Source organism: Silurus meridionalis, chromosome 21 (assembly GCF_014805685.1).
Source record: "Silurus meridionalis isolate SWU-2019-XX chromosome 21, ASM1480568v1, whole genome shotgun sequence".
Classification (NCBI taxonomy): domain Eukaryota; kingdom Metazoa; phylum Chordata; class Actinopteri; order Siluriformes; family Siluridae; genus Silurus; species Silurus meridionalis.
In genome coordinates, this window is record NC_060904.1 from 4,637,494 (window position 1) to 4,650,511 (window position 13,018).

The 13,018-nt window shown below is 36.0% G+C and overlaps 1 protein-coding gene across 2 annotated transcripts in view; it reads left to right on the forward strand.

Annotated features, from left to right (window-relative positions):
* The first annotated feature begins 3,876 nt into the window (after positions 1 to 3,876).
* LOC124375508 (contactin-associated protein-like 2) overlaps positions 3,877 to 13,018 on the forward strand; it is a 135,125-nt gene continuing 125,983 nt past the window's right edge. For both annotated transcript variants that reach the window (XM_046833929.1, XM_046833930.1), the window contains exon 1: positions 3,877 to 4,289. In XM_046833929.1, coding sequence (XP_046689885.1) covers positions 4,193 to 4,289 — 97 coding nt within the window. In that variant the 5' untranslated portion in view covers positions 3,877 to 4,192. The remainder of the gene's footprint in view (positions 4,290 to 13,018) is intronic.

The following is a 13,018-nucleotide window of genomic DNA, read 5'->3' on the forward strand; positions in this document are numbered from 1 at the left end:
AGCAGAGTTAAGATCGCTCAGTGAGCATAGCAAGTGTCGAAAATGTTGTTAAAGAACACTTTCGTGGACGTCTTTCTAGATATGTAAAGGACAAACTCAATCTTTCAAGCGTTATCGCATAAGCAAGAGTGTTCTACAGGATACTGATAATACAGATAGTAATAAGGATACGATACAATCCAGAACATTTGTAATCCGGAAAAAACAGGACAGGATTCAGGTGATGTACAAACCAACAACACAAGACTAGGCTAGAACTGTGAATGTGGAAGAAAGACACAGGTAAGAAACAACACAACATTTAAAAGACTTTGTAAAAGACAGATGTAAAAATGCAAGAACTGAGCAATTCATTACATTTCAGCTCAATTCAAAACACAAAGCAACTTTATAGAATGAAATAATTAATATTTTCCCATAATTCTCAGCACATACTGTACATAACGGACATAAGTCAAGTCAAGTCAAGTGAAGTTTATTTCTATAGCGCTTTTCACAACAGACATTGTCTCAAAGCAGCTTTACAGAAATCAACAGTTAAGGTGAATGGTGTGTATTTATCCCTGATGAGCAGCCATGGCGACTGTGGCAAGGAAAAACTCCCTTAGATGTTATGAGGAAGAAACCTTGAGAGGAACCAGACTCAAAACGGGAACCCATCCTCATTTGGGTGACATCAATAGTTTGATCATAAATCTTTCAACAATACAGAACACTGGAGAGTGAGAACTAACATGAGTACTGGAGTATAAGATTATAAGTGATGTTCTTTCTACAGTCTTATACAGTCTATATGGTTAGTAGCTCCTAGTTTTATAAGCTCAACATTTGTGATCATCACAGATCCAGCATCAGCTTCTCCATGCCACAGCCTTTAAACACTCCTGGAGGTCCAATGTCAAAACCACACGGCACTGGTACGTCTCTAGATGGTTCAAGATGTTTGCGAGTTCGGCATATACTTCTTCAAAGGTTCATAATCCTCATTAGGTGGGACGTGACTGGAGCTGGCCAACCTCAGGATGCCTCGGGATGGGGAGAGAAAGAGAAGCAGAAGACAAGCAGAAGACATAAATGTTATTACGCCATGATCTCAACATTAATGTTACTTCCTCATGATCTCGACATAATAAATGGCTTTTTTTTTTCGATTTCAAAATAATAAATGTTACTTCCTCATGCTCTCCACATAATGAATATTGTTTCCTCATGAGTTTGACATAACAAACCTAAATTTTTCATAATCTCAAGATTAAAAAAATGCTATTTTTGCATGATTCTGAAAGATTCATGCAAAAAACAAAATAAATGTTTTCTTGTGATCTCAGCACAGACCCAAATGACATAAATGTCATTTATACATGAAATCAACATTAACGTTACTATGATCTTAACAGATCAAATAAAACATTTTCTCATGATCTCCACATAATGAACGTTATTTTCTTTTGATCTCAACTTATAAAATTTTTATTTTCTCATGATTCAGATTTAAGAAATGTTGTTTCTCTATGATCTCAACACAGCAAATGTTTCAAACATAACAAAAGATGTTTTCTTGTGATCATGACCGGATGTTTCTGTGTATTGGTCATAACAACATAATTTTAATATTCTAGAGGCAACAAAATCTTACGCCATCATCAAGTACAAATTCATTTTTTACTTTAAAAAGCTTTGCCTCTGTCACTGATTGACAACTTCCACATTAGTGTCCGACACTTGAGAAGGAGGCTGTCAGGTCTTCAACGTTATCATTGAAGACAATAAAGCGACCCTGAACATGCACTCAGTTTTATTGCCAGACAGCCTGAGGGAGCAGGAAGTCTGCATGGCTACAGAATGATTTTTGAAAGATGGTGTTTAAATGGAATGTGGCACATCACCTAGATGAAATCCTTCTACACCAAATATAATCCCACAGTAACAAGTGGGTGTAATTTCCACATTGATGTAGGAAGAAAGGGTTGGTTTTAATGAATCAGATTTAATTTTACTTTTAATTAACCACCACGTATGATGCTGTGGGATTGTGCTTCTGCTGCCCGTCACAGAAAAGCAGTGGCAGGCGGTCAGGGCGAGCAAAGCCTTCTCTGCTGCCTAAACATTTCTACATTTACAACCTAAATTCTCATATTTGTTCAATGAAATTGTATTAATTTATTCCCAACGGTTTATTCTCTTCCTTTTGTACCGTTTCTCTTGGCTGCACTACTTCCAGTACGTGTATGTTAGATTTTTTGTCCAATCAGATTTCAGCCTCTAATCTAATATAAAATTTTATATTCGTCTTTACAGCACCACCTTGTTGGCCCAGAATAACGTCAGCATTTTTCCGTTCTCTGATTGGTTGGTCAGAAGGAAACTGTTACAGCTAAGCTCGACTGGGAAAACACGTCTGTAGCTCTGCACATTAATACATCTGAGTTAGACTTTTCTATGCCTACAGAGAAAGAGAAATTTATTTGGTCTCGGACATACTTAAAAATCAATTTTGAAGAAAAGCTAGACATTGTGAGGAGGTCGGCCAACCCTGAAGCTAGCTAGCTTCTCTCAGCCTGGGAAAGGGTTTGTTCACCACTTCCAGACCAGTAAATACAAGCAGTACCACTGGATTACAGCCTCTAAGGAGCGCTGCAAATTCGGTTGTATTTTATTTACATTTTAATGTTTTTGTCATGTGATTAGACAAATATTGATTCTGAACTGCTCCAGATGATGTAGGTGCACGGTTGCGGTTGTAGTGTAGAGGTTTGGAGTCTTAACTGGGTTTATTGCTTTAGTAAAATGGTATTCACTCTGCATATGTGAAATGCCCCTCTCTCTGTAATGCCATGTATTGTTATATTGCTTTTTTTTGGATAGTATTGATGGTTTCTATAATCGTGACATGATAGTCAACAAACAAACAAACAATAATTAATAAAAAGCAATAATGCAAAGTAAACTGATAATTAAATTATTCATTATGAATAAAAAAACAACAATGAAATACTTTTAATGAAAAAGAATGAACAAAGGAAAGCATGAATACATAATTATTTAAATGTATCATAAGTGCTTAAGTGAACAGGTAAGAAAGAAAGAAAGAAAGAAAGAAAGAAAGAAAGAAAGAAAGAAGTGGCTGTGTTTGTTTCACATATTATTCTACATATTATTTATATATTATCCATTTATGGTTCCATATTATTTTTAGCATGATATATTATGCAACATACACAATTTCTAGGCAGAGTGAATAAAAACAAAAGAATTGCATTCTGTAATCTTTAGCGTTCACACAGAATGGTGTGAAAAGCAAAAAAAAGATCCAGTGAGCAACAGTTTCACCATGTTTCACAAAATCTCACTTAGCTTAATGATAATTCACATATTTTTTTTCTCAATTTTACTTTTTTACAAACATAGTGTGTGATTTTGGTTTTATTTCAATGATGTATTCTGCGTTCACGCTTTTGGATTCTATCACAAAAAATTTTTTTGATCTTTTTTTTTTTGGTTATTTATTTTCACACATGAATTCTTCCATAGGTAGTTTTCCCGCCTGTGCTCTCACAAGATTCATCTATTCAATTCCAAATGTACAAATTTCTCCACATATGGAGAGGACGAAGAGGAAGACGAGGATGGTGCGCTCGAGATGCGTCTTCTTGATATCAACCTTTTTTTTGTGCACGGTTTCACACCATATATTGCTCATGAAATCAGGCACAAAAGATTTGTGAATGAAACAAAATAGAAAAATGGATCCTCTGTAGCAGGGTGTTGCTTTAACTGTTTTCTGGACAGTACCAATGTCGACACAGATGGGGGGGGAGGATGCTGTACTTATAACGCTGCAGCTGCGAGGAGATAAGAGTCAGTGTGAGTTTCTGAGCTGGCAGAAAGCTAATGCTTCATCCTGACATGACGTGAGCTTTCGATGCACCGAACTGCTGCTCTTTTATTTCATTCTTTTTTTACTTCGGTGTGAAATTTCCGAGTGGAGTCTTTGCTGCTTTGTGCGTCTGTGAGCACCAGAGAGAACTCTGCGTGTGTTTCCGTCTGTATGTGTATGTGAGAGAGAAAGAGAGACTGTGTGTGTGAGAGAGAGAGAGAGAGAGAGAGAGAGAGAGAGAGAGAGAGAGAGAGAGAGAGAGAGAGAGAGAGAAAGAAAGACAGAGAGAGCAGGGCTCTAAGAGTGTGCTGGAGGATGGAGAGGAAGACAAGGATGGTGCACTCAGGATGCATACGGCTCTTCTGGATCTTCAACATCAGCATCAGTGTGCACGCTGCTTCTCCATTCACACGTAAGTTGATACCTTTAGGGCTTCTGCCAAGAGTGCTTCCTCACGTTTGAGCATCCGAGAAGACAACGTCCATTCAAAAAGCTATTCTCTCTTTTATTTTTGCGGTTTGCTCATGATCTTTTTTCAAACTGTACATTTTCTTCTAGTTACAAAACTCTCTATTATACACTCAAATGAAACTGAACACATGTTGGGCTGGAAATACGTTGTGTAAGTGCAAAAGTTTCAGGGATGCCAAATATAGCCAAAGGACACTGGACAGTATGTCGTTAATCAATTGTATCATTGAAAAAAAAAGGCTGATGTATAGAAACGACAATCACTGACTTACCACTGGCTGTGTAGAGCTGTGTTAGAGTCACGTGAAGAAAAAAGAAATAGTTCTTTTCCAAACAAAAGTCTGATCCTTCGAGCTAGATCTAATGTTCCTCGACCGTTTCAAATTCTTTTCACCATTTCACTTTTTAATTTTCACACGTGAATTCTTCCATGTGTAGTTTCATTTTTGTCCAGCTGTGCATTCACAAGATTCATCTATTCATTTCCACATGTTCCTTTTTTTTCACATGTAGATCCTAGTCATGTGGTTCCACATAAAGATCCTATAGAGTCTTCTTTTTCTTCTTCTTCTGCGTTTTTCCTGAAAAATCACACACAAAAATGCATGATTGAAATGAAATTTTTAAAAGTGGATCCTTTGTGCAAACAGAAATAATTATTTTCCAAACAAAAGTCTGATCCTTCGAGCTAGATCTAATGATTGATGATTTAAACAACCTCCAAATTGTATAACAGACTAGTCACATCATGAAAGGAAATAACTACATTCTGTTTTTGTCATTGATCAAGCAAAAAGAAAGGTTGCATAAACAAAAGCATTCGTCAAAGTCAGCTTGAGGTAAACGGTATAAATGTTTCTCTCCACTAGCAAGTTCCATTTACATTTGCCTATTGCTGTTAGCTGTCCCGTGAGTTTTATGTCGTCCTGTGCCTTGCTTCTATTGTTTGCTTTCCGATGAGCATTTGAATCTGAGATTTGAATAAAAAATCTTGGATACTGCCAGAGCTTTGCTGTCAGGAACTCAGGGTCACAACTAGTATGTCTTATTGTTAAACTGCCCTGAAACATGCTCAAATCTGATTGGTTAAAAGGTTGTTGATTCATTTTATATACCAGAACGCATGCTGTTTCTCCATGCACGTGTAAGTAAAACCTTATAGGTCTCGTTTCCGCATAATTGCTTTCTCACATTTAAGTGTACAAGAAGACGATGTGCACACAATAACCTACAGGCTATTTTGTGGCTTTGTTTTAGAATTGTTTACTTCGTCAGCAGATTTCTTCTTTCCACAAACGGACGGCTAAACAACCAATTTAGGCAAAATGAAAAAAAGCAAGGTAGAGAATGAGGTGTAAAGCAAATAACATGGTACTGCAAATGACAAACAGAATTACAAACATCATTAATAATGTACAGTAGTCTACAGTAGACCTCGGTCAGAGAAAAAATGTACAGTACACAGACAAAAATCAGGATGGGGTCATAATAGCTATGTACACTTCATCGTTTTAGATTGGAGTTTAATCAGCTGATATATAAGGGAAAAATACTGCTCTTGAATATATGTATACTGTATATATACTGTATGTATATGTGTCATTTTGAGTACTTTCCTGACTCATTAGCTAATGTATTACCACATATTACACACAATTGGTGGACATGAAAAGACAAAAAAAACTAATTTTTGGTTGTTTCTCTGTTACCACCATTATTTATAAATTTTTTTAACTCCTCCACTAAAGAAACGTACAAAATGTTTATTGTAATATTCTTTATACATGCTTTTCATTGTCTATATTTTATATTTGAGTTGGTTTTCTTGAATTTTTAGAGATCATTTACAATTCCAGATCAGGATTTAAAAAGTACTTCTCACAATATTTTGACATTGTGGTCTGGAAAAAAAAAATGAGAGTCTGCTAATCCCTCTGCACTTGCTAACAATTCAGTCAATTCAGAGCAGAGGGGGATTTTAGCTTTGTGATTCAGTCGAAGCAAATTGATAATCCGGTGATGGACAACCAGAAGCAACATCGTGCAGTCTTTATTTGTCTTGTAGCCTATTTCTTTTACCCTGTTATATCTTTTGGCAGAAGAAATCCTTTAAGATGCTGGTAGCTCTCTGTGCATTATCAACACAATTTCCAAATATATACAATTTAGGTTTTAATTTAGCGGTAATGTATAAAGTGTTAGCGGCCGGAGCAGCCCCTTTAATAAGGTAGTGGATGGAGGTAAGACATATGACTGAGGCAAACATCATGACATGCATCAAGAGTGAGTCATAGACAGATGTGGAGGAGAGAATCCGGTAATTTTTCAAAATAAAATATCGTTCAGAATTAGATAATAAATAAAATGGAAATAATGTAAGTTATGTATTGTTTCTGTGCGGCCCAGTAACAATTGACCCACGGACCGGTGCCGGTCCGCGTCCGGGGGCTGGGGACCACTGTTCTAGATTCAACGTTTACATTCTTATACCACTCATCCTAATACATTATAATTTCTACTGTACCAATGAAGGGTTGGTTCAGCAAAAGAACACAGAATAGTCTTCAGGATAAAAGGCTTCGGTATTTGTCAGTTCCACAACATTAAAATAAACTATAAATGGATAGAAATACATGACATTAGCTATTAAATACACAAAGTAAGCATAGTGTGGAATAAAATAAATCAAAAATATTTTTTTTAACATATAATTTTTGGAAAAGATGTGTATCAGTACAACAAATAGTTTTTTTTATTCCCCAAAACAGCCATGCTGCATTGTAGCATTTCTTTATGATGTAAATTGATGCTCAACAAAATGTGTATCTAATTCAACGTTAGTATCAAGCATCATCTATGAAGTACTGCATAGTACAGTTTACTGCAACAAAAGGAAGGTATGATAATGTAAATGTTCATTTTAACTTACAAAAACTGATCTGCTACATTACAAGCACTGCCTTATGCTTGTCAGCAGTAGTTATACAGATACATTCGAATTAATCATGGTTAAATACGGTTAAAAACCAACAGATAGAACAACAAGAGAATGGTTTCATTTTATTGACAAAATCATGACAAAATGGTTAAATGGTGGATTAGCAGGTCTTCAAAAAATCCCCCCAAAAAGGCAGACTACAAGCATATAAATAATACAATCGTACTTAATCAAAATTTACAAGTGCTTGTTATTTTTTCTAAAACTGAGTTGGAATGGAATAAGAAAGATTTAGTTGATAAAACACATTTAAAACATTTGAGGCTTTTTAGACAAGTTAATTAGACATCCAGGAAAGCATAAAATTAGATTGGGCAAGTTTATAAACAGCTAATAAATTGATTGGATTTAATTTATGATTCATTTTAATTCTTGAATTATTTTGGTATTAAAAATTTGAAGTGGTATAGTTTTAAAGTTTAAAGTGAGAAGTGTTTTTTTCCACATACACAACCATACACATTACATACACTTGAAAATGACATCAAAATAAAATACAAAATAAAACAAACCAATACCGATAAAAGAAAAATGTATTATTACTGTCTTCTTGTCTGTGTGAGCGGCTTTTTTTTCCCTGTCACATAATATCACCTGAAGTATGGCTCTTCAGCATAGGAACTTTTCTATGTGTTGTTTTGGTTCTCTTTGAATGCCAGAGATTGTGTTTAACTGCTCAATTCTGAATGTCAGCCAACGTTCGTAAGCTGTGCAGAAAACGATTTTTATCTCACTACCACTCTCGCTATCTATAGCCCGAGGTAAAACTTGTTCTGTCTTAAAATGGCAAATGTTTCTGCAGGGCATTTTGTGTGCTGTTAGCAGATATACGGCTAACATCAGAGCATTGTCTTCTTGCTACAAGTCATGGCAAATACAAGGGCAAAGAATTAAAGCATTTCTCATGATATAGTCCTCAAGAAGTCATGCTAAAGAACATCAAGCCATTTAAGCTAGCTCTCAGATCATAGCCATGATGCTTACTGATTAACCTCAAGCTGCTTAAGCTAGCTCTCAGATCATATGGCAAGATACTCCCTAAGACTACGATATTATCCTCAAGCCACTTAAGCTAGCTCTCTGATCATAGCGCTAATACTCTTACACTTCACAACGTTATTTAAAAATTCGAGTGTATTCGTGGCAAATAAGCAGCTCAAATACTAAACCCTTCTCACAAATTTCTGCTATGCACAGATAGTCTGTCTAAAAGCAGCATCACTCGATCATTTGATTCAAGGTGGGGAGAGGGCTAGCTGTCCGTTTGCCTACTGGCTAATTTGCAATGTATGCTTGTCCCCTCATTGGGGTTAATGCACACTTTTTTCAAAGAGAGCTCATTGACCTGTTTTTGTGTCCCTGGCTCTTGTTCACTTCTGGGTATTTTTAGAATTAGGACTGGGTGGTTGAGAAGCTCTTAGGGGAATGCAATTGTGTCAGATAGGACACAAAAATGGTCGATACCATAGCATGCACAACCAGGCCCGACTGAGCCATTTTAAAATTGAAACAATTTAGACATATTTTAGTCATCAGTATTCAGTTCCAGTATCACTAATCAATTCAATTACTGTGTGTCAGATTGATATTTACTGCAAGGTTATAGTGCCATGTTGCCAGGAATGTTGCCATGTTTATGCCTGTTTTTTTCCCAGCATTCCAGTGTGGCTAGATCTTAGATTTCTTTGGCCAAGTCGACCAGTTCAGACAGTAAATTAGGTTGAAATTTTGGTTCACTATGACATTTGATATAAGCGTTTGTTCGGAGATATGGCTGTCAGAGTATACATGAAGCCATTGGGTAAAGCATTTCCAGTTTCACAAGCTGCTTGTTACCAAAATATACTCCATGAAATTGGCTCTCTGGATTGTAGGAGATTAGCAATGTGGACATGGGATAGGACATGTGGGTTCAAGACAAAAAGCTAAAAAATATCAACTACTCATTTATCTGTAAAACACACTGCAGCATTGTTATTAGTGGCACAGTGTATTGCCTTGCTCATATCAGTGTCTAGACTTGACTTTTGATATCACAGATATGGACACATTTGTTTGCTGTGTTCATGTCTAATATTTGTCGAATATTTGACCACCTTCATCTTACTCATCATTTCACTACGATCCAGTCCTGTTTTCTTTCTTCTTTCTTACTATTCTCTCTGCATAAGTCAGAGGTGAGGTGAGCAAATTTAGTCAAATTACTTTTTAACTTTTTATTCTTGAAAGATTTGGTCCATTTCTTTCCATGAAAATTAAAAAATCAAACCAGTAATCACTATACATAGCACAGTGATCTGTGCAACTAGGAAGAAAAGGTGAACAATAAGACACATAAACACAGGGTACACATAAACTAATCAAGGAACAACACAATACAGGCAAGCACAATCAGGTAACAAAGCAATAACAGGACAGGGGGCTTTCAGTTGGCTAAAGCGGAAAACCAATATGCACATAGCATGCCATCAAGACTAGTAAAGATTAGATGAACAAGAGAATAAACACATATGTCTCTTCCCATTTATATAGCAATATTCAAGCTTTCTTGTCTCTCTACAGTAGGTCTCTCTGGCCCTCTCCTGGTTCTACAGCCAGTGGCACTGCTTTAACTTTCCTCCAGTAGGATTTTTGAACTATTTACTAATGCATAGCATACTGGGGATGGTAATTAAGTTATATTTCACAGGCAGCAACTGCTGTCCCCCCCTTTTTTTATTTTTTGGAAACTTTTTGACAGCAATGACAGGATGAAAAATGTAAACACTTCCAACGGCTCGTCTTTTGACTCATCTTTAATCACAGGAACATCACACTGGGAATAAAAAATGTTTTTCCTCCTAATCCAATTTATTTTTTGAAACTCATTATGTCTATGTCATTACATATTTAGTTTCTAAAGACAGCAGGAACATGATGACTGGCCAAATTTTTTTTTGCGTGTTTACAGTTTCTGTAAAGACTCCATATTTATTACACAGTTTGATTTAGTTTGGTTGGACATGGCTTGTTCAACCATATTCAAGTCATATTCTATGGAGATATATACATATATATATATATGTGTGTGTGTCATAATAAGACTTTTATTACATATTTTCAAATAAAAAAGTGAACAATAATTCAAATTTTTTTTTTTTATTACTGATGATCTTTTAAGATTGAGATTGATTATCCCTGCTTAACATTTTTTATTTTCTTCTCTAAATTTTTTCTTTTAACCTTCAGCAAAATCTGTGGACAGAAACAAAATTACTAAAATGTGTTTTTGTACAAAACTCACATTCTTGCATTCGCGTCTGGCCCGTTGATGTTTTCGGTTGATTGATTGAACAACTGAATAACATTAAACTTCAACCTCCACAGTGGTTAAAAACCATTGCCACACGTTTGTGTAATTAATCAGGAGTAGACGCTGTTGAACATAATCCATGGTCTCAGAGGATGTGCAAGAATGCTAGCTGAGAGTTACAGCGGCTTGGTGATTACTGTGATTTCACGTTATTTGGTTTGTTGAATTGGTCATTATTGAGTGTTAATAGATGGGGCATGGTGGCTTAGTGGTTAACTTACTTGCCTCACTACTTCAGCATTAGGGATTCAAATCCCAGGTCCGTCGTGTGTGCGTGAAGTTTGTTTGTTCTCCCTGTAATATAAGGGTTTCCTCCAGCCAATTTGCTCTTCCAAAATGTATTTCCAATTAATTAGTAGAAAAAAATCTATATAGAAAATAGATAGATGGATGATTCCTAAAGTAAATCAAACCGTAGATGTTTTCTGACTTATCAACACGTTCTCACTCTGCAGTGAAGTACTATTTTCTGATTGGTCAGAAGGTATCTATTCCTTTACCATAATAGCAGGTTTGCATTAATAATAGTTTCTATATTAATAAGTCAATTATACAAAATAATAGTAGAAATGATATAGTGAAGCTTTTTTTAAATAATAGCAAGAAAACCAGAAGGCACTTATAAACCACACTGCAGAAAATGCTCTAGAATGTGAAAAACGGACACTAAAGACTTTTCAACACATTACAGGTGATCTCAGTTGGATAGATAATTAACATAGACCTGACCAGATGTGCGCTGTAAGGTTATGTGGTTTAAAGATTTTACAGTCACCTGTAATCTTTCAAACCACATTCTAGTTAAATGTCAGTGTAACCCTCTGTTATATATTTAAGCTTTTTCTGTTTTGTTAGGGAAAAAAAATAGTAACTAGTTTTTAATGTGTTTTCCCCGCCTGACTCCTTTCCTATTGATCCGAGGGCAGGATCTTATAGTAAAATTATCTTAGACTTGCTCACCATGTGTGGAGATTTTGTGCCAGCGAGGTTAATAGTCAGCTCCAGAGTGCAGCACTTAAGTGAATGGTGTAAAACCCAGGAGTCCCGACATGTTTGCCACTGTTTTCCCTGCACGGACTGTAGTGTACATGCAGATAAATGGAGTCTTGCTGTTAAACACACTTCTGTTGTTGTTCTGCTGTCTGCGGGTCGTCTGGAGATCTGGATGTGTGGCATGGTACAACTGAAACAAAGCTGGAGTTGTGTAATGCTCATTAGGCTTTCCTTATTAGCTTCATTTTAATTATGTTTGGAAGTTATTTGTGTGAGCAACTTGCTGAGTAATAGAGTCAAGTAAGCAATAAAGCATGATGTGGAAAGCAGTTCCTGATATCAGCACTGTATTTTCTGTAATAGCAGCATGCAATAAAGCTAAATATCATGCAGTAGTATTTACTAAAGAAATATGTAGAGCTTTTTTTTCTTTGTATAGCTCAATTTATCTTCTACTGAACAAGATCCTATTATTGCATGAAATAACATTCAGTGCCTAATTAACTTTTTTTATTCTATTTTCTCAAATAAAAAATGGAATAAAAACAATTTCCATGGCTCTGAAGACTCGCATGTTGTGGAAAACCACTGTGACTTCAAAATCACATAGCAATGTTACTATAGTAACAAGTCAATCACACTTCTTTTTTTTTTTAGAATACTTTATTGATCCCACGGGAAAATTGTTATTTCTTCGCATATTCCAGTGATGTAAGAAGCTGTGTTCAGAGTGCAAGGTCAGCCATTATACAGCACCCCTGGAGCACAGAGGAATAAGGGCCTTGCTCAAGGGCCCCTAAGAGTGGCATCTTGGCAATATCAAGGCTTTAAACCCAAACCTTCCAAACAATAACCAAGAGCCTTAATCACTGAGCCACCACCCCTACCACCTCCACCAAACAAATATTATAGATGATATAGTGAAGCTTTAATTAAGAAAATTGTTTCACATTTAAGGAAAAGGTCTCCAGTTTTATTGTGTTTTAACTTTTTACGTAAATATTCAGGCAGGAAACCGAGGAGACACATAAGTGCAAATTGTACTTTACAGAAAATGCATTAGAGTGGATAAAACAGCTGCTAAAGACTTTAATGAATGTAGATCTGACCAGATGTGCTTTTCTGGGTCTAAAGACTTGGCTGTGGTGGAAAACTGCTGTGACTGTTAAAACTGTACTGACACTGGAGACTCCTTACCAAGATGTCAAATAAACACCCCGTTCTATTCATTCATTTTGCATACACACTGATCGTAACAACGGTTTCATGAATCAGATAAAGATAAGTTCATACAGTTTTCCCCAAACTAAAACTAACTTTGATTCTT